The sequence below is a fragment of the Pinus tabuliformis genome, chromosome 7 (genome assembly GCF_031772625.1).
Source record: "Pinus tabuliformis cultivar Carrire ecotype Pingquan chromosome 7, CPIR1, whole genome shotgun sequence".
NCBI classification, from domain to species: domain Eukaryota; kingdom Viridiplantae; phylum Streptophyta; class Pinopsida; order Pinales; family Pinaceae; genus Pinus; species Pinus tabuliformis.
In genome coordinates, this window is record NC_142293.1 from 856,472,211 (window position 1) to 856,494,622 (window position 22,412).

The window sequence follows — 22,412 nt, forward strand, 5'->3', positions numbered from 1 at the left end:
GTCATATTACAGAGTTCTAAACAGATAGCAGCAAAGATCACCTTTCTCACTCAATCAATTAGTCAACCAAACTAAATCTCCTTATACAATTAGTTTTACTTCAAATCTAATGAAGACATCATTGACAAACAGTAGTAAAACAACAACACTGATAAGATAGATTAGTCATTTCTGAACAAGCCCTTCCTCTGCATACACTACTTGGAAGTGCTGAACCCGCATGTATACGCGCCTTTATTGAGGCGAACCTACGTATAGATCTGCAAATAATGACTTATAACTTCGCAACTTTATAGGACTTCAGATATACCAAGATCATAGCATATAAAGGATAAAACATGCGTTAGCAATCAGAGCTAGACTATCCATTATCAGATCATATCATCATACAATGATAAGTCATTTCAGGTCTCATGATCCTGAACCAACATTGTATTCAAGGTGCACAAGATATTTTAGATCTATATCATAACCATAGCCCTTACAACATAAAATATACTTCAGATAGAAGTATTCATGAAAAACCCTTTCACTTGCACACTTAGCCCTTTCATCTTCTCCTCCTTATATACTAGAGCCTTTGTCAATACCATGCACCAAAACAACACTTAGAATCTATGGTATTCTTAGACGAGATCAAGTAACTATTATTCCGCTCAATATTGTGGGTTAATACCATGGTATGGACCCTTGGTATTCTTTAACCTTAATTTTCCATCCCATACGCACTTTTCCTTCTGTGAAACTATGTGCATACATATATGCTCCTTTTATTCTGTGTACCCGCGTGTATACTCTAATTCGACTAGGGTAAACAATGTATACAATTTAAACCATTCTCTTTTCTCAATTTCTTGATTCTTATCTGTAATCCTTTGTCCCATCATCCTGTTCTTTTGTGCCATTACTCTATTACCTCTGAATAGACCTGTTACAGAGTGAGTTTCCATCATACATCACTTTATCATTTCAGAACTGACCTGTATGTGGGTTGCCATCAAGGACAACACGTGTACCATAATGCCAACAGACTCCTCTAATCGGTGAAAGTTCGTAAAGGGAAGGGAGCCTTAACTAAGGTGACAGTGGGCTATCGCTCCATTGTTGCCCTCGACCTAGCAGTTGCTCTATAGGATCCCCTCCTAGGACCCCTGCTAGTTTGAGCGATAACATGCCCAACACATTGGCTCTTCTGGACATCTAAAAAGGCTCCAACGCGAACTATCCATGGACTCGTGCATCTCTAAAACAACCTTGGGAGTTTTCCTTGTTTTATTTGCAAGAGAAGGTAGGCTAGAAAACAACTATACCCTTTGGGTATATGATGTAGTGTCTTCTATGTTGGAAATAATACTGAGAGGGGGGGGTGAATCAGTATTATTAAGTCAATTATTTTTCATTTCATAATCAGATTTGCATACGCTACTTCAGTTAGTGAAAATGGTGTATATACGCAACTGTAGTTAAGGAAACTCGCGTATAACTTGCAGACTTATAATTTAATTTATTCTTCAGATGTTGATCATTAATTTGTGACAGAACCATATAAACAGTAACCAGGAACAGTAAAACAGAACAGATAGTCACACATAAGAACACAAGATATAAGGTGGAAACCCAATGTGGGTGAAAACTACCTGCTGCAATTTGTCTCTATCTTCTTTCAATTAGAAACTTCTTTTTACAATGTTTCTGTACTGGTGCAGTTTTATACCAGTACGCAGGCTTCTACCTGCAGAAGGCTATAATATTCTCTCGTTTTCCAGCTTCTCCTGGAAGGGAGCTACAACCCCCTTAGCTCTTGTACTAGCTGATGTAATAGTACGTAGGTGCTGACCTACAGAAGGCTACAACCTTCTCTTTTTTTCCAAGGACCACGTTTCATAAATTTTCAGACTAAATCCATCAATGACAATAATCAAACATCAAATACATCTGCATCAACCAATCTCCTTTGCTTCAATCAAAACTGAATCAAACAATTACTTCTCTGAATGCTGTAACCAGAATACATTGACAGTAACCAGAAACCAATCCTGAACCCAGAACACTGCAGCAATAAATAGAAGTAGCTAAAACATATTTCATGAGACGTACGCTACTTCAATATGTAGAACCTGCGTGCATACGCTTCTGTATTAAGGCCAACCTGCGTATATGCTATTTTAAATTACCAAACCAGCGTGTATACGCGTCTTTGCTTCGCTGAACCTGCATACAGATCTATAAAAGATAATTTTACCCTTTTCAGTTATTCAGACGTTAGTAATACCTAGATCATCAGATTTATAGATCAAGTCATGCGCCTAATATAACAGATCAAATCACACAAAGATACTTCTCTTCAAGACTTAAGATCATGACCCATCAATAGAACTTATCCTTCTTCTTGCTCTCAGGTTCCTCCTTGATTCAGATCCAGCTATGCACCATAACCCAATGACCAGTAATCCAGATCTTGCTCTTCATAAGATATTCAATGCTTGAGTGAATGCCTTTGCCTAATGAACTCCTTCCCCTTTTATAGTCTTAGGCCTTTCTCAATACCATGGTCCAAAACCATAGAGAATCAATACCATGGACCCAATACCTGGGTTTAACACTTCGGACGAGATACTATGGTCCAAAACCATAGGTTCAAATACCAAAGACTAAATACCATGGACCACAACTAAGTCTTCCCACATGTACGTGCTTTTCCTTGCATGAAAGTGCATGCATAAGTGTACGCACCTTTCAATCTGCGATCCCGCGTGTATACGCGACTTTGTTAAGAGGAACCTGCATATATCTCTTTTTCTTTCATTCTGAGAGCCTGAACTGTGATCTGTCATTTGAGTGAGTTGCCATCAAGGACAACACCTGTATCATAGCGCCAAACCTTGTGTCATAATGCCAACAATCTCCCCCTTTGGACTTGATGGCAACCCTAAGTCACTCAAAGTCATTCTCCCCATTTGTCATCAAGCGCAAAGGGTTATGCTCCCCCTAAGTACATGCTAAAATCTCTACTCTGTTGAGCTGTCTATGCTCCCCCTGACTGTAAGCAAGGTCTGCAAAAAGATGCTCTACAAGAAGAAACATGACTTTATACATCATAAATGACCTTCCTATCACCAAAGACTCATACATACATCCAACTCCCAACCAAGTGGGGATATACCAATATTGACTCATCCACCCAACCAAGTGGGGATACGCCAAAAGTTTACACAAGATAAAACAAGAACAGTACATCATTCATCCCAGGTATAGTGGGGAAACCAACATAGGTCGTTACATGACCTTGATAAAAAAAGAAATACATGATATAGAGACTAAATATTTAAGACAAGACTACGATAGCCATCAACAACTAACATCAACAGCATCTGTCAATCATCATCAAGACCAACAACCATGATCTCTCTCTGCACCTGTTCCACCTGAAAGAAAATGAACCAAAGATCTTCTAAGATAATGCCAACAATGCATTATTAGAAGTATATGCTCCCCCTGAACCTGTGCCAGATGGTCTCTGTCAGACCCATAACAGACTCTTTTCATCCTGAGTCTGGCTCCACTGTTTGTCTTTAACCCAACATATACGCGACTGTATCCATAGAAATAGGCGTATGTACGCGGATACGCTTCATCAAACTCGCGTACAACCACTGTTCTCTGAAATAGATAATTTCAACAGCAAGATGATGCATCAACTACTCCCAGCTTCTGTCTGAGGTATTCAAATGTCTCCCTGGGCAGTGGTTTGGTGAATATATCAGCAACCTGTTCCTTGGAGGGAACATACTCCAATTTGACCTTTTGTTCAAGCACCTATTCCTGGAGAAAATGATATTTGATAGGTATGTGCTTGGTCTTCGAATGCATGACTGGATTTTTTGAAATACTGATTGCACTTGTATTATCACAAAAAATGGAGATAGGTGGAGTACAAGTGATTTGAATATCTTGCAATGTTTGCATCATCCAAAGGAGTTGTGTGCAGCAAGATGCAACAACCACATATTCTGCTTTAGCTGTAGATAATGCAATTGAACTTTGTTTCTTGTTGAACCAAGACACTAATCTGGAACCCATAAAGAATGCACCACCACTAGTGCTTTTTCTGTCATCCACGCTTCCTGCCCAATCTGCATCTGTATATGCATGAAGTGTGAGATCTGTATCTCTAGGATACCATAAGCCATAATTTTGCGTTCCTTGAAGATATTTGAAAATCCTCTTAACTTCTTGAAGGTGTGCTTCCTTTGGATTTGCTTGGAATCTTCCAACTATTCCTACTGCATGCATGATGTCTGGTCGGGTACCTGTTAGATAGAGTAGGCTACCAATCATGGATCTATAGGTTGGTTGATGTACTACTGCTGATTCATCATTTGCGCTGAGGCTGCATCCTGTTACCATAGGGGTACATACTGGTTTCGAATCCTCCATCCTATATTTCTTCAAGATCTGCTTGAGATACTTGGCTTGTGATAGAAAAATACCGTCTTTGTCTTGTTGGACTTGTAAACCAAGAAAATATGTGAGCTCACCAAGTAAGGACATTTCAAATTCTTTCTGCATCACCAAAGGGAAGTTTTGACTCATGGCTTCTTCATTGCTACCAAAGATGATATCATCAATTTATCATTTAGCAATTTATCATTATCAATTTTTATATATAGATTGCTATCTGTTGATCCTTTTGAAAAACCTTGTTGATGGAGGTACTTTTCCAAATGATAATACCAAGCCCTTGGAGCCCATTTAAGGCCATAGAAAGCCTTTTTGAGTCTGCATACAAGTTTTGGATCATTCCCAAGGATGAATCCATTTGGTTTCTCAATGTACACTTCTTCTTCTAAATCTCCATTTAGAAAGACATATTTCACATCCATTTGATATACTTTGAACTCCTGAAAGCTAGAAAAAGCAAGGAAAATTCTTATGGCATCAAGTCTAGCAATTGGTGCAAAAGTTTCTTCAAAGTCCATACCTTCTTGTTGAGCATACCCTTTCCAAACAAGTCTAGCCTTGTTTCTAATAACATCTCCATTCTCATTCAGCTTGTTTTTGAATATCCATTTTGTTCCTATGACATTCTTATCATTTGGTCTAGGAACTAACTCCCAAGTGTTATTCTTTTCAATCTGCTCAAGTTCTTCATTCATGGCCTTGACCCAACATTCATCTTTGCATGCTTCACTTACATTTCGTGGTTCAGTGGAGGAGAGCAATGCTAGATAGCTTGAAGCTTCTGAAATAGTTCTTCTTGTTTGTACACCTGCCTCTTTTTGCCCCAAAATTTGAGTTTCTGGATGATTCTTCTGGACATACCTGGATGGAGTCTTTTCTTCTACCCTTATCTGTTCTTCTGGTGCCTCATAGGTTTCTTCTTCATCATTAGTCTGATTTGATGTTGAATGATAGTCCTCATCATCTTCGAAATCTTCGGATTTTACCTGCCTTGGAATGTTTCCTTCTTCATCAACCACTACATCAATACTTTCAACAATTTTTCTAAGTCTTTTATTGTAACACTTATATCCTTTTCTTTGGGGAGAGTAACCAAGGAGAATGCCTTCATCTGCTCTAGGTTCAAACTTGCCAAGGTTTTCATCAGTCCTTTTGATGTAACATTTTCTTCCAAAAATTTTGAAGTATTTTACCGTAGGAGTCTTACCATACCAAAGTTCATGAGGAGTTTGAGTGTTGTTCACCCGAACGTTTGTCTTGTTGAGAATAGTAACAACAGCAAATGCACCTTCACCCCAGGAGGTTGTGGGAGTTCCAGATTCATCAAGCATAGCACGAGCCATTTGTTCAACCGTTCTGTTCATCCTTTCCACTACTCCATTTTGCTAAGGAGTTCTTGCAGTAGAGAATTCCCTTCTTATTCCATGTTCTTCACAAAAATCGAAAAATTCATCCGAGGCAAATTCCCCTCCTCGATCAGACTTGAGGCATTTGATTCTGCGATCTGATTCGTTTTCAACCAAGGCTTTGAATGCTTTGAACTTTTCGAAAGCTTCGTCTTTATGCTTCAGAAGTCCTATCCAACACATCCTAAAAAAGTCGTCAATGAACAATATGAAGTATTCTTCTCCTCGAGGTGACCTTTTCCTGGATAGACCACATACATCAGTATGGACAAGTTCAAGTGGCTTACTAGCTGATCCTTCATTCTCAGGGAAATTAGTTCTGGTTTGCTTACCAAACTGATATGATTTGCATATTGTATTGTCTGGAATTCTGATGTCAGCGAGATCATGAACCGCCTGATATTTGCATGCTTTCCTTATCTGAGAGAAGCTTAGATGCCCTAATCTTCTGTGCCATAGCCAATGTTCATCATTCTTGCTTAGATAGCATTGTTGTTGTCCTCCTTTGAATATGTATAAATTATTTGAAGTTCTTATGCCTTTGATCACTGTTTCTCCTGTATCAAGCTCATGAACAATACATCCATTTGATCGAAATATTACCTCATTTCCTTCATCACACATTTGACTGACACTCAATAGATTATGTTTTAAGCCATCAACATGCATAACATTTCCATCTTTGACTTTTTCTTTCAAAATAACAGAACCTTTACCTTTTATGAATGCAGGGGTGTCATTTCCAAATGAGACCTTCCTTTCCTTTTCAAAGGCACTATATGACTGAAGTTTTTCTTTATCACCTGTCATATGTTTCGAGCATCCACGGTCGATGTACCACTGATTTTCCTGTCCTTCCGCATATAATGCTATAACACATCTTTCTGGTTACGGTTCTTTCTTCCTCCATGTTTTGGGACTCAATGAAGCTTGCTCCTTCTGAGTTGTTTTCCGAAACCTACTTCTGCATTCAGAATCTTCATGACTGAAGTTGTTACAAATAGAACATTCTATTTCATTTTCAAGAGCAAAAAAGTTATTGTAGGTTCTTTTCATGATTTCAGTCACACTCCTTTGATTTCGTGCTTCTCTGGTCATGATGGTCTTGTAGGCAACACATTGCGCTGCTTTGTGTCCAAAGTTATGACAAGAGAAACATTGGCCATTGAAGAAATTCCTGTGATTATCAAACCTTTCGTCCAGGTGATTGTAGTTTCCATAACCATTCGTTCTTGAGGCAGATTGAGAATGATTTACCTGTGGTTGGTTGTAGCTTCTATTCATCCTTGAAGTAGATTGTGCTCAATGTACTTGGTGATCTCTGTTCATCCTTGTGGTAGATTGACCCTGATTTACTTGGTGATCTGCTTTATGCCTTTGTTGTCGATTGTCAACCTGTTCACTTCTCCTTGCTGCATCAAGATAACTTTTGGAGGTGGATGGCTTCTGTGCTTGAGATGCTTCTTCAGTATATCCAAGACCTATCTTGATTAGTGGAGAATGCTGCACTTTGATAATCTCATCTAAAGTTTCAGATCCTTGAGCAAATCTAAGATTAAGAGCTTTTGTTTTCTCAATATCTTTTCTAAGTCCCACAATTTCACATTCTAAGTTTTCATTGTGTTTTTCCCTTTCAGCAAGTTGGAATGTCAGAGTATCTATGATCATATTCTTTTCTTCTAAACATATTTTAAGTTTAGAAATTTCTTCATAGAGATTATTTTCATCTATAGCATCCAAGAAATCATCATCTTCAAAAGCCATCAAAAGTCTATAATCATTACATTGTTCATCTTCATCACTAATTGAAAATCCATCACTGTCTTCATGTGTATAATAGCTCTTCTTACTTACATTCTGTTTTTTGTTCCATCTAACTGGTTCCTTACCTTTATCAAGCTTATCTTTATGAGGACACTTGGCTGCATAGTGACCGACTCTTCCACAAGCAAAGCATTTGAAAGGTAGCTTACCTTTGAATCTTCCAGAACCCCGTTGAAGGTTCTTGACAAAGTTTGATTCTTCCTCTCCTTCTAACATATGTCCTAACTCATTGTAATCTCCTTTTCTCGAAGCTTTGAATGCGGCTTCTCTCCTGTCTGATGGTCCCCCTTTTCTCATTTCGAAAGAAGTTAGGATTCCGTGCAGCTGTGACATGGTAATACTCTGTAGATCATGTTTTTCTTCTATGGCAGAGACTTTCGATTCAAACTTAGAAGACAAAGATCTTAGAACCTTTTCAACCAAAGTAACTTATTTTATCTCTTCACTAAAGTTTTTCACACGATTAACAATCTCATCTATACGTAAGAAATAATTAGCCACACTTTCATCATTGTACATTCTAAGATTTTCATATTGAATTTTGAGAGTTTGTAGTTTTGCACGTTTTACCTTATCGTCTCCTTCATAGCTAAGAACGATCTTGTCCCATATTTCTTTTGCGGTTTTGAGCTACATAACATTGACAAATTCTAATTGAGATAAACTCCCTAATAGAGTATTGACAGCCTTTGCATTTGTTTCATATTGCTTCTTACTAGCCGTATCTATAGGAGTTGCTGATGGAAATGTGTATCCTACTTCCACGATATCCCAAACTTCTGTACCAAGAGATTGAAGATAGGCTGTGATTCTTACCTTCCAATAGATGAAGTTGCTTCCATCAAAGATTGGTGGCCTGATCGATGCCTCTTTTTTGTAGTTGCTCATGATGATAGATCTTCCTTCAAGTGATCAAGCTTCTTTTGAAGGACCTGCTCGGATACCAATTGTTGGAAATAATACTAAGAGGGGGTGAATCAGTGTTATTAAGTCAATTATTTTTCATTTCATAATCAGATTTGCATACGCTACTTCAGTTAGTGAAAACAACGTATATACGCAACTGCAGTTAAGGAAACTCGCGTATAACTTGCAGACTTATAGTTTAATTTATTCTTCAGATGTTGATCATTAATTTGTGTGTTAGAACCATATAAACAGTAACCAGGAACAGTAAAACAGAACAAACAGTCACACACAAGAACACAAGATATAAGGTGGAAACCCAATGTGGGTGAAAACCACCTGCTGCAATTTGTCTCTATCTTCTTTCAATTAGAAACTTATTTTTACAATGTTTCTGTACTGGTGCAGTCTTATACCAGTACGCAGGCTTCTACTTGCAGAAGGCTACAACCTTCTCTCGTTTTCCAGCTTCTCCTGGAAGGGAGCTACAACCCCCTTAGCTCTTGTACTAGCTGATGTACTAGTACATAGGTGCTGACCTACAAAAGGTTACATCCTTCTCTTTTCTTCCAGGGACCACGTTTCATAAATTTTCAGACTGGATCCATCAATGACAATAATCAAACATCAAATACATCTGCATCAACCAATCTCCTTTGCTTCAATCAAAACTGAATCAAACAATTACTTCTCTGAATGCTGTAACCAGAATACATTGACAGTAACTAGAAACCAATCCTGAACCCAGAACACTGCAGCAATAAATAGAAGTAGCTAAAACATATTTCATGAGATGTACGCTACTTCAATATGTAGAACCTGCGTGCATACGCTTCTGTATTAAGGCCAACCTGCGTATACGCTATTTTAAATTACCGAACCAGCGTGTATACGCACCTTTGCTTCGCTAAACCTGCATACAGATCTATAAAAGATAATCTTACCCTTTTCAGTTATTCAGACGTTAGTAATACCCAGATCATCAGATTTATAGATCAAGTCATGCGCCTAATATAACAGATCAAATCACACAAAGATACTTCTCTTCAAGACTTAAGATCTTGACCCATCAATAGAACTTATCCTTCTTCTTGCACTCAGGTTCCTCCTTGATTCAGATCCAACTATGCACCATAACCGAATGACCAATAATCCAAATCTCTCTCTTCATAAGATATTCAATGCTTGAGTGAATGCTTTTGCCTAATGAACTCCTTCCCCTTTTATAGTCTTAGGCCTTTCTCAATACCATGGTCCAAAACCATAGAGAACCAATACCATGGACCCAATACCTGGGTTTAACACTTCGGACGAGATACCATGGTCCAAAACCATAGGTTCAAATACCAAGGACTAAATACCATGGACCACAACTAAGTCTTCCCACATGTACGCGCTTTTCCTTGCATGAAAGTGCGTGCATACGTGTACGTGCCTTTCGATCTGCAATCCCGTGTGTATACGTGACCTTGTTAAGAGGAACTTGCGTATATCTCTTTTTCTTTCATTCTGAGAGCCTAAGCTGTAATCTGTCATTTGAGTGAGTTGACATCAAGGACAACACCTGTATCATAGCACCAACCTTGTGTCATAATGCCAACATTATAGACCTATTATCTAGAGCTAGTTCCATGCCGAAAGGTGCTCAATTTGAATCCCCTAGATTAGGCACACCACTCTACTCTAATAGGTTTAAGAATGTAATGATCCTAAATAGGAATACAAGTGATAACAAGCAAATAATACATGTAGCAAATTACAAAAACGAAATATTCAGCAAACATCCATATAAAAGCTACAAATGGAGAACTTCTGAGCCATTTTATTATATTTCTGCAAGTCAAATACAGTAGATGATGGAATGGTGCACCTGGGCTTCTCTCAAAGGACAAGAGGGACCAAACCCAGGGAGGAAAATGGCTGAGCTAAAGGCTGCTCAGCTACTGGACCAATCTGCACTGCATTGCCCAGAAAACCACTACACTACTGAAGTTCGAATGGCTGGAAGGTGCACTAAAACTACCCAAAAATTTATATGCTTTTAACCCCGGACTCCTTGGCCAAAACTCAGAAAAACCCAGTAAGGATTTTCACTGGTTTGGACTTCTAATTTTCGACCCCCTTGGAGCCTTACCTCAGCTCTAGCTGCAAATTTCGACTTGTTGGAAAGTACCTGTAAATCCCCCTGAAAGCTCCTCCAAAATGCTAAGTTCACCTGTGCTATCCAATCCCTGACTCCCCGGATGATCTCTTGGCCCAACTCAGCTGCTCCCGAGTACCACTAAAATCTGTTGTGTGGCCTCTACGCTGTCCCTCCACCCAACAATTCGAATTGCTGGAACGCTAGTTCAGCTGGCTGAAACCTTCAGCGAAAATGCCTGTCCAATGCTGTTACCTCAGCTCCCTGACCTCTCGATAATCTATGTGATCCCTGCTGGTCGAAAACTCCCTTTGCGTTATTCCTGGCTGCCCAAAAATACGCACTCCCTTCCCTGTGTTGGTTGCTGATGTGTGTCATTACCCCGGAACTCCTGAAAACTCCTGTAGAACAACCTCCCTAGGGCGGGCATGGATGGTCCCCCGAAGTAGAGGTTGAATCTCCCGCGTGAGAGACTCGTGGCTAAACAGCCGGTAGACTCGCTAAACAACAGAGTGAATAGATGTGTGTTTGTTTGCAAATGTCAAAGATGAACCAAAATGAGAGCTGATCTCTCCTTATATCTCCTTGGGCCTCCTTAGCCTCATGTGGGCCCCTCCATCCATCCATTCGATTTCCCTCCAAGCATATCGAATGGCTAGTTCGAATTCCCCATGTGGGTGGCCCCCACATTCCACTAGCTGCCAAATAAAGTCGATTTGGCCCCTAAGTCCCTAAGTCAAAGTGTGGGGCCCTCTTCCTAAGTCAAAAATGTGCAAAATTGTGTAGCAGCACCACCCTGTTACTAATGTTTTTTAGAAGGGACATGACGGTCCTCCCCTCCCAAATGTTGCTTGCCCTCAAGCAACCTCAAAGCTGGGTGCTCCAATCTATGTTACATGAAACTTCTAGGAACCCAACGTTTCAGGATGTACCCGTACCCAAAACTTCAAAACTCGGTTGAAACTTGAAACTCGACCATCATGTAATCATCTACGAGAGTTAATATAGACTTAGTTTTCCTTCTAAATTGTCATATATGGGTCTTATTCCATTTTCTCTTGCAAGATAATGTGTTATTCACTTTTTTTATAAATTTCTTTAAATATATATATATATATATATATATATATTGACTTTTTGGACGATGTTTCCTCCAATGTTTCCATTTTTTGGAGGTGATGTTTCTAAACATACCCGTTTTGGAAACTTCGAAATGTTTCGACACTTTGTGCAGCCTAGGCTCCCATATGTGCTTACCTTCCTAGGTGGCATCCTCATATGGCAAGTTCTTCTAGCGCACCAAGAACTCCCCGATGGTCCTACTTAGTCTCCTCTCCCTGCTCTCCAAAATGGCCTCTGGTTCCAACACCAAGTGGCCCTCATCATCTAGTGGGGGTAGATCAGTTGTTGCAGTCACTTGTTGTCCCAACACCTTCTTAAGGCACGAGACATGAAAAACATTGTGGATCCTATTCCCCTGAGGCAGCTCCAGCTCATAAGCCACCTCCCCAACTCGTCTAGTCATTCGGTAGGGCCCACAGAAGCATGGTTGTAGCTTCTTGTCCCCCTTTTGTTTCAGCGTGGACTCCCTATAAGGCTACAACCGGAGGTATACCAAGTCCCCCTCCTCAAAGTGTCTCCCTGTCCTATGTCGATCTGTGTAGAGTTTCTGCTGATTTTGGGTTGTCACCAAATTATCCTTGAGAGCCTTGAGGATATCTTGGCTCTCTTGGACCTAGTCTTTGGCCTTTGGGTCTCGGCTGTCTCCAAAAACAATATCAACAAAAGATAATGCATCATATCCATAAAGAGCACGGAAAGGAGTCATATCGATGGACATGTGGTGCGTGGTGTTGTAGCAGTACTTGCCCAGATGCAACCACCGAATCCACGTCCTCTGCTGATAGGTCACGTAGTTCCTCAGGTAACCCTCCAACCACTTATTAACTCTCTCCATCTGGCCATCCTCCCAAATGTTGCTTGCCCTCAAGCAACCTCAAAGCTGGGTGCTCCAATATATGTTGCATGAAACTTCTACGAACCTGACATTTCAGGACGTACCCGTACCCGAAACTTCGAAACTCGGCCGAAACTCAACCATCATGTAATCATCTATGAGAGTTAATATAGACTTAGTTTTCCTTCTAAGTTGTCATATATGGGTCTTATTCCCTTTTCTCTTGCAAGATAATATGTTATTCGCTTTTTTTATAAATTTCTTTATATATATATATATATATATATATATATATATGACGTTTTGGATGACGTTTCCGCCAACGTTTCCATTTTTTGGAGGTGAAGTTTCTAAATGTACTCGTTTTGGAAACTCTGAAATGTTTCGACGCTTTGTGCAACCTTGGCTCCAATATGTGCTCACCTTCCCAGGTGGCATCCTCATCCGGCAAGTTCTTCTAGCGCACCAAGAACTCCCTAATGGTCCTACTCCTCAGTCTCCTCTCTCTGCTCTCCAAAATGGCCTCCGGTTCCAACACCAAGTGGCCCTCATCATCTAGTGGGGGTAGATCAGCTGTTGCAGTCACCTGTTGTCCCAACACCTTCTTAAGGCATGAGACATGAAAAACATTGTGGATCCTACTCCCCTGAGGCAGCTCTAGCTCATAAGCCACCTCCCCAACTCGTCTAATCACCCAGTAGGGCCCATAGAAGCGTGGTTGTAGCTTCTTGGCCCCCTTCTGTTTCAGCGTGGACTGCCTGTAAGGCTACAACCGGAGGTATACCAAGTCCCCCTCCTCAAAGTGTCTCTCTGTCCTGTGTCGATCTGTGTAGAGTTTCTGCTGATTTTGGGCTATCACCAAATTATCCTTGAGAGCCTTGAGGATATCTTGGCTCTCTTGGACCCAGTCTTTGGCCTTTGGGTCTCGGTTGTCTCCAAAAACAATACCAACAAAAGATAATGCATCATATCCATAAAGGGCACAGAAAGGAGTCATACCGATAGACATGTGGTGCGTGGTGTTGTAGCAGTACTCCCCCAGATGCAACCACATGGATGGAATGGTGCACCTGGGCTTGTCTCAAAGGATAAGAAGGACCAAACCCAGGTAGGAAAATGGCTGAGATGAAGGCTGCCCTATTGCTGCACCAATCTGCACTGCGCTGCCCAGAAAACTATTGCTCTGCTGAAGTTCGAATGGCTAGAAGGTGCACTAAAACTACCCAAAAATTTATATGCTTTTAACCCCGAATTCCTTGGCCAAAACCCAGAAGGGATTTTAGCTGGTTTGGACTTCTAATTTTCAACCCCCTTGGAGCCTCACCTTAGCTCTAGCTGTCAATTTCGACTTGCTGGAAACTGCTTGTAAATCCCCCTGAAAACTCCTCCAAAATGCTGAGTTCACCTGTGCTATCCAATCCTTGACTCCCCGGATGATCTCTTGGCCCAACTCAGCTGCTCCCAAGTACCACGAAAATCTGTTGTGTGGCCTCTACGCTGTCCCTCAGCCCAACAATTCGAATTGCTGGAATGCTGGTTCAGCTGGCTGAAAGCTTCAACGAAAATGCCTGTCCAATGCTGTTACCTCAGCTCCCTGACCTCTCGACAAGCTATGTGATTCCTGCTGGTTGAAAACTCCCTTTTCGTGATTCCTGGCTGCCCAAAAATACGCACTCCCTTCCCTGTGTTGGTTGCTGATGTGTGTCACTACCCCGGAACTCCTGAAAACTCCTGTAGAACAGCCTCCCTAGGGCGGGCATGGATGGTCCCCCGAAGTAGAGGTTGAATCTCCCGCGTGAGAGACTCGTGGCTAAACATCTGGTAGACTCGCTAAACAATAGAGTGAACAAATGTGTGTTTGTTTGCAAATGTCAAAAATGAACCCAAATGAGAGCTGATCTCTGCTTATATCTCCTTGGACCTCCTTAGCCTCATGTGGGCCCCTCCATCCATCCATTTGATTTCCCTCCAAGCATATCGAATGACTAGTTCGAATTCTCCATGTGGGTGGCCCCCACATTCCACTAGCTGCCAAATAAAGTCGATTTGGCCCCTAAGTCCCAAAGCCGAAGTGTGGGGCCCTCTTCCTAAGTCAAAAATGTGCAAAATTTTGTAGCAGCACCCTGTTACTAATGTTTTTGAGAAGGGACATGACAATGAAGTATGGCATCAACAAATGTGGCGAGCCATTCCTTGTGTTTCTCCATGAAGTTTTCCTAGGAACACATGCACACAAACATATGTTTGTCATTTTCCTCATTGCACTGAATTTTGACGTTTATGAAAATTTGCAATATTTTTTCTTTTATTAAATTCAGTGCAGCATAGATAGAAGCCTATAAATTATCATTGGATACAAACTGAATGCAAAAAAGCAAGGGCTAGGGTTTCTTATAGTACAGTTGCAGAGAGGTATCTAGCTTCTTGATTGCTGGAGAAAGGGGTCACATGCAGCAAAATATATCTGGTGAGCCATCACATGAACTAGCTTCCCCATAAAAGGAGAAGCAGCACATTGAAATAGGAGCATATACTAAAGTTGGAGGGCTATATTTTACTCCTGAAATTAGGAAGATATGCCTTCTTTGTGGCACTGATTATGCGTGAGAAAATGAAAAGAAAAACCATAATATATCTCCTAACAACTTACTTATTATAGATAGATAAGCAGCTCCTACAGCTTATGTTCCATGTCAATGTGGTGCAGGGACTAAATGTATAGCATTTTTGAAGTCATATACCCCAAGAGAAAATAGCAAATACTCTCCCCACTCTTGTGGCACTGCCGTCGTGGCTGATTGTTGCTTTCTCACATACATGTTTTGATAGGAAGTTTGGTTCATTATGGCCCTGAAATATCCTTTAGGATAACTGATAACTTGACAATGCTACCTCTAATGTACAAATTTTCTTTATGGAGTTGTTTGATATACTTCTCTTTAGTTTCTTTTCCTCGTGCTTTTCTATGGAATCATCACACCTTTTCCTCCGATTGCCATTCTTTCCCCAGATTTGCCATTCGTTCCATATAAACACTAAATGTTGAGATTATTTGCTAATTATTCGAGAGAAGATTTATGATATCAAACATTAACTGATTTTTAGTGCTGGGGCAAATTCCCAAACAGAGAACAATTGTTATAGTTCATGAATACAACATGCATAAGTAAATATTTAATGATATAGTGATTTTGACATTAGGTATGGCTAGAAAGACGTTATGTGGGATCCCGACATACATCTGAATGGTTCAATACAGCCGGTAGAAATGTTAAAACTGGACTTATTGCTAGTGTAATTGTATCCCAGGTAATTCTTGAACCTGTCAAGTGGCATTTTAGAATTCATTTCTGTACTAGATTCTTTGATGGTTGTTTCAAATTGTGCCCTTTTATTTAACTTTGACAACAAATTGCTGCAGTGGACATGGGCTGCAACAATTTTGCAGAGTTCCAATGTTGCTTGGGAGTATGGAATTAGTGGCCCTTTCTGGTATGCAAGTGGTGCCACGATTCAGGTACCATCATTATTCTTACATGGGAACCATAAATAAAAGAATACAGAAAGTTGTATTTTTTTATTATTAAAAATTGCTAGCCTCCAAACTATAAGGTGATTCACAGAAGCCAATACAATAAAATTAACTTGAAACATCATTAATGTGGAAGTTTAAAAGTTTTCTTATTGCTAGCATCTTAATAACATGACTTCTGATGCCTCTAATGTAGGTAATTCTTTTTGGAGTAATAGCTATTGAAATCAAAAGGAAGGCTCCTTGTGCACACACTGTTTGTGAGATTATTCGAGCTAGGTATGTGAATAATGTGTACTATTCAATACTTTTTGATGATGTACAATAGAGTGCAACATAATATTCTAATTAAACAGAGACATGTAACTCCATATTTATATCCTTATTTAACTAAGTCTGTGCTGATAATCTACAGATGGGGCACTGCTGCACACATTGTCTTCCTTGCATTTTGTTTCTTGACAAACATCATTGTAACAGCAATGCTACTTTTGGGAGGATCTGCTGTTGTGAATGCGCTTACTGGAGTAAATATCTATGCTGCTAGCTTTCTAATACCTCTTGGTGTCATTGTTTACACAATTGCTGGAGGATTAAAAGCTACATTCCTAGCTAGCTATATACATTCAGTTATTGGTATGAGTCCAAACCATGAACTCAGTTTTGTTGATCACAATTGGATTAATTTTTGGTTGTTTGTTTTTCATGGGATAACTTCCTCTTTTCATTCCATCAAACCATTCACTTTCAATTTCTAACTTCTAAATGTATTATTTCATGTGATGTTCCCACTTAGCAAGTTTTGCACAATTTTGAAATTTTGGTATGTATTGACTTAGGAGAAGTGGGTTAGGAGGATCCCACTTGACATTTTGATGAAAGAAGGCCCCAGACATAGGAGGACAAGAAAAATTAAGTAAGTGGAATGTGGGGGCCACTCCAAGAGGGAATTCACACCCCTTAGGAGAATTCACACTTGTGGGGAAAGAAGAGGGAAGGGAGGTCGACTTGTGGAGCCCACAAGGAGAGAGGAGGAACAACAAAGTTAAATAGAGGTGGAGGGCCTCATTTTGGGACTTTTGCCAAATTCAGAATTGAACTCTTGTTTGCTTGAGCTGCTTAGCCAAGTTAACTCGTGCTGTTCAGCACAAGAGATTTCCGAGCAGGAATCTCACCTCTTTCTTCGGTGGACTTCGAGTGCCACCCTAGGGGAGCTTATCACTACATTTCAGAGCTGTTCTGGATAGATTTGCAGGTACATTCAACCATCATTTGGAGCAGACTGGGCGTAGAAAGGGAGCACGCACTCCTTGGGAGAAATTGTTACAGGGCATGCTAGATTCTGGGCTTTTTGGGGAGTGATTGCCTTAGCATTTGCCGGAGATTTGAGGTGTTTTGCAGGGCTGAAGTGAAGGGAGTTTAGAGGAGGATTTCTGTTGCATTTTGGCAGTGCACAGAGGGTCACTGGCTGGACCTACGCAAGGGCAGAGCTGAGGGAGTTTGGGGTGAGAGAATTTCCGGGATTTGGAGGTCTTGCCAAAGGGATTTACAAAGAGGCTTTGGAGAGATTTCTGGAATGATTTTGGGCTAGAGAGCAGTACCCTTCTTCAGCAGTATGCACTAACTGGCAGAGAGAGGAGTGCGCATTTTTAGGGCTTTCCAGACCAGCAAAAAATAGGCTAATTCCTTGCTGGATTTTTTTGGGTTCGAGGTGTAGAGGCAGTGGTCAATTTTGTTGAATTTTATGAGCAGTTTGGAGGGCCAAATCAGCAGTTCATCCCCAGCAGTTGCGACAGTTCTTCTTTGGTTGGGCGCAGCTCTGGTTGCAGAGCCATCTTCAACACTTGGGTACCTTTATCTCCACTTGGGTTTTTGCCTTGCTTGCTGTAGCAAGCCCAGGTTCATCTATTCTCATACATTTTGTACTCCATCTTATTCAGTTAATAAAATGGCTCAGCTTGGCACAATTTTTGGTGTTACTTGTTGTTGTTTATGCATGAGTTGAAATTTTGTGTTGCATGCTTGAATTTTTCTTTTATCACTGGTATTTCCTGCTAGGAATATTACAGTGGTATCAGAGCCTTGATCTTGGCCTAGTTGTGAAAGAAACCCATCTATGACCCTAGAAGACAAACAAAACAGTGGAGGCAGAGGTACATGAGCAAAGAAAGGGAGTTAGAGATTACCCTAGATCCGAAGGTTCCTGAGCAGGAAATACAAGAAACAAGCATGGGGGTTACTAGTAAAGGGGATGCAACCTTGCAGAGCCTCTTGAAGGCTTTGAATGATCTGGAAAAGGGGCAGAAAGAGATGTTGGAGGAGATTAAACAACAAGATCGTAATAGGGGCATCCAACGGGAGTTCATAGGAGAGAGCTTGGGTGCATTCCGTTAGTTCGACCACCATTGTCTCTAAGCCACCCTCACATTTACAGTGGACCAACTAGGTCTACTATACCCACGTTCTTGGCTCTAGGTGTTGGGGAGCAGCAGGGTCAGGATGAGATTCCTATGGGGGATTACTTTCATGAGTGGCAGTCCCAAGGAGAGGAGTTTTGAGCTGCCTTGAGCTTCAAGGATTATTGCCTGCTCAAGCAAGGTAATAAGGGAAAGGGAGCAGGAGGCTCATACACTAAGAGCTTAGATATACAACATAATGTTGGGAGGTTGTACCTTCCCTCATTTGATGGTTCTTCCCAGTGCACCGCTAGGGCATGGGTGGAGAAACTAGACACATATTTTCAGCTTAATCAAATGATGGAGGTGGAAGCCATTAAAATGGCTACCTTGCACTTAGAGGGGGAGGCCCATGATTGGTGGTTCCATGGATTATCTACATTAGGGCATGCCAGTGTGACCTCTTATGAGGAATTCACATGGAGGATTATGGAGCATTTTGACAAGAGGGACCTTGGGGCACATTTCAGAGAGTTGAACTAGCTTAAGCAGATAGGCAATCCAGAGCATTGCAAAATAGGGTGTCAGTGATGGTGCCAAACATGTCGAAGGCCAGGAGAGTGTTTTTGTTTGTGGAGGGCTTAGTTGAGCCCCTGCATGGGTTAGTGAGGTCGAGCATACCTGCTACTCCCCAGGACGCAGTGAGTTGAACTCAAGATTTGTAGGATGCAATTCGCAAGACCAGAGCACCAGTACCCACTTGGCCCACTTTTCCACAGAGAGGCAGAGGCACCAAAGCCCCAACATAGAGGTAGATTCAGGGGCGTGGGCAGTTGGATGAGGAGACTAGGAGAGACCTTCGGATGAGAAAGTTGTGCTTCACTTGTAAGGAGACATTGGCACTAGGGCATAGGTGCACCAAGGGCAAGGCCCACTATATAGAGGTGTTCTAAGATAGAGAGCTAGAGGATGGTGCTGAGCAAGAGGCAGATGGAGGAGTCAGTGAGTTGCAGACTATTAGAGGAGGTGGAGGAGGCCACATCCCCTGCCTGGAGGAGACCCTTTTCAACCCACTGGAGGAGTCATTGCTTTATTGAGGGGAGTCCCCAAGTATTTGACATTGAGGATTAGAGGCATAGTGTAGGGGTAGCATGTGGCAGTGCTGGTGGATAGTGGGGCTACCCACAACTTTATTGATGCATAGATGGTGGAGCGGAGAGGTATACACATGGAGGGCTTTGAGGGTTTTTCGGTTCTGGTACCGGGAGACAGGACCATGTAGTGTACCAAATTTGTCCCTAGTCTAGCTCTGACTATGGGAAATTATTTAGTGGCTGATAATTTCTTTGTGGTTGATGTGTCAGACACCAACATGGTGATGGGTGTCCAGTGGCTCTATTCCTTGGGGCGAGTCACTACTGATTGGAGGAAGCTAGAGATGGAGTTCATGGGACTAGATGGGAAGCTGGTGTTGTTGAGGGGCATGCATTCATACCCACCGCTGACAATGTCAACACATTAGATGGAGGTTGACCTATGACATGGGGATATAGAGTGGGAAGTGGAGCTCAGACTCTCAGAGGCAGGGACTCGACCACGACCACCACATCCAAACATTCAGGGGATATTAGATAGGTACACAACAGTCTTTGGAGACATCCCTCTAGGCCGACCACCAAACAGGGGATTTGAGCACACGATTGAGTTAGAGGAGGGAGTAAGTGTGGTCATCGCCACACCTTAAAAACATCCCAAGGCTTATCGGGATAAGATTGAGAGGGCCATACATGAGTTGTTGGCTTTAGGGCACATCAGGCCTAGTTCTAGTCCCTTCGCTTCTTTAGTGGTGTTGGTGAAGAAGAAGGATGGGACCTTTTGCATGTGCATTGATCATAAGGCCCTGAATAAGAAGACGTTGAAGAATAGGTACTCGATTTTGCGCATAGATGAGTTGATGGATGAGCTTAGAGGAGTTAAATACTTATCTAAGATAGATCTGTGCTCGGGATACCATCAGATTCGGGTGCCGAAGCAGGACATCCCGAAGACAACTTTTCGGTGCCACTATGGGCACTTTGAGTTCTTGGTGATACCCTTCGGGCTTGTTACCACTCAAACTAGCAGGGGACCTAAAGGGGATTCCAAAAGGGTCAAATGCTAGAAAAAGGGCGACAAATGGAGACTTAGTCCACTGTCACCTCTGCTAAGGCTCCCTACTATTTACGGACTTTCACCAATGGGAGGAGACCTGGTATATATGGAGTCACAAATGAAGGAATATGCCTCTTAGGAGGTCAAATGATGAATAATACATGTCGTAGAGCCCTCTAAGAGGCCTGGTGAGGTCCATGGGTGCCATAACGAAGCTACCCTCAAAAGTGATGGACAAGGGGTTGGCCCCTTGTTCTCCAAACAATAACCTTGTGGTGCTCCCAATGGGTGTGGGGGCACAATAATAACCTCATTGGTCTCCAAATGAGTTGAGGATGACTGTAGATCATTTGCAAGGGCTCTGATGATGGTGTAGGATCCTACAAGCCCTGGGTCAGCTACCAAGTGCATGGTACATTTGTGTGGCCGATTGGGCAAAGGTTAACCAGGTGCATCTTCCTCGTTCAATAGGAGTATCTTGAGCATCTCTGACCATCCTCGGGGATCCATGGAGTGTTTTCTATTACTGTGGAGGCCCATGACTCTCAACACATGTTGAAGTTTCTAAGTTTACTTAATTTAGAAACCCTTCATGCACTTTTCCTGATTTATTCCTATCTACTTGTTAATTTTTCTTTAACAAGTTATTTACAAAGTAAATATTGAAAATAAACACCAGTGCATGCTCAACATATTACAGATCAGCAATTAAAAGAAACAAGAACAAACACACCACATGACACCATTATTTTTGGACCAATGTCCCCGGAAAAACCCAATGTGGGAAAACCAGTGCAACTATCTGAGGATTTTCTTATTAAGCAATATCAGAGTACAATCTAGGTGCTGAAACTGGCCTACCCAACAGAGAATTTCCTTAGCAGCTATACCTCACAGTTTGAGAGAAATCTCTTGGCTGAAACCCCGAAAAATCATTCCGCCAACTCTTCAACATAAAACTGTTCCTGCAACCCCAGCGTCTGCCCAATCTGGACTACGTCAGCCCCTCTCTGTCTCACGTTGGCCTTGCATCAACCTTTCTTGGCCTGCGTCAGCCCCAAGAGGCCCTGTGTCAGCTCTGGGAGCCTCTGCGTCAGCTACGCTGGCCCCTCTAGTGCTCTGCGCAACACTTGGCTGCCTCTGCGTGGCCCTGCGTGAGCCCTTGCTGGCTCTGCGTCACCCTCCTTGGCTGTTGCGCTGCTCTCCTGGCACAATCTCTGCCTTCTCTGTTCCTCTGTACTCAATGCCCCTCAGCTGCTCTCCTGATCACTAATTCTATCTCTCTTAGCAAAACCCCACTCTAGATAATAGAATGACTGATCATCTAATGTGCTCTCCAAGTGACCCTCAAGCCTCCTCTTATACTTTTCCTGTTGACATCTCAACGGCCGAGATTAAGTCCCTAATCAACGGCTAAGATTAGATCTGGCTTGATCCATGTCTTTTGGACCATTCTAACATAGATTCATATTAATACACATTAATATTTTATTTTCCCTAAGTTTAGACTTAGGGACTCCATTAAAAATATTAATTATTTTAATATCTCCTGATCTGTTTAGAATCTACCCAAACCCTTTCTGGGTATTGGAGATCTCATGTGCCCCAACCTCTCCACCAAATTTTGTTGCTAGAGCAC

The 22,412-nt window shown here is 41.6% G+C and overlaps 1 protein-coding gene across 1 annotated transcript in view; it reads left to right on the forward strand.

Annotated features, from left to right (window-relative positions):
* The window catches only part of LOC149250308 (urea-proton symporter DUR3-like), a 247,735-nt gene that overhangs the window by 21,559 nt on the left and 203,764 nt on the right, over positions 1 to 22,412 (forward strand). Inside the window, exons 2-5 of the mRNA XM_089453618.1 lie at positions 15,896 to 16,003; positions 16,116 to 16,211; positions 16,423 to 16,505; positions 16,642 to 16,862. Coding sequence (XP_089309744.1) covers positions 15,896 to 16,003; positions 16,116 to 16,211; positions 16,423 to 16,505; positions 16,642 to 16,862 — 508 coding nt within the window. The remainder of the gene's footprint in view (positions 1 to 15,895; positions 16,004 to 16,115; positions 16,212 to 16,422; positions 16,506 to 16,641; positions 16,863 to 22,412) is intronic.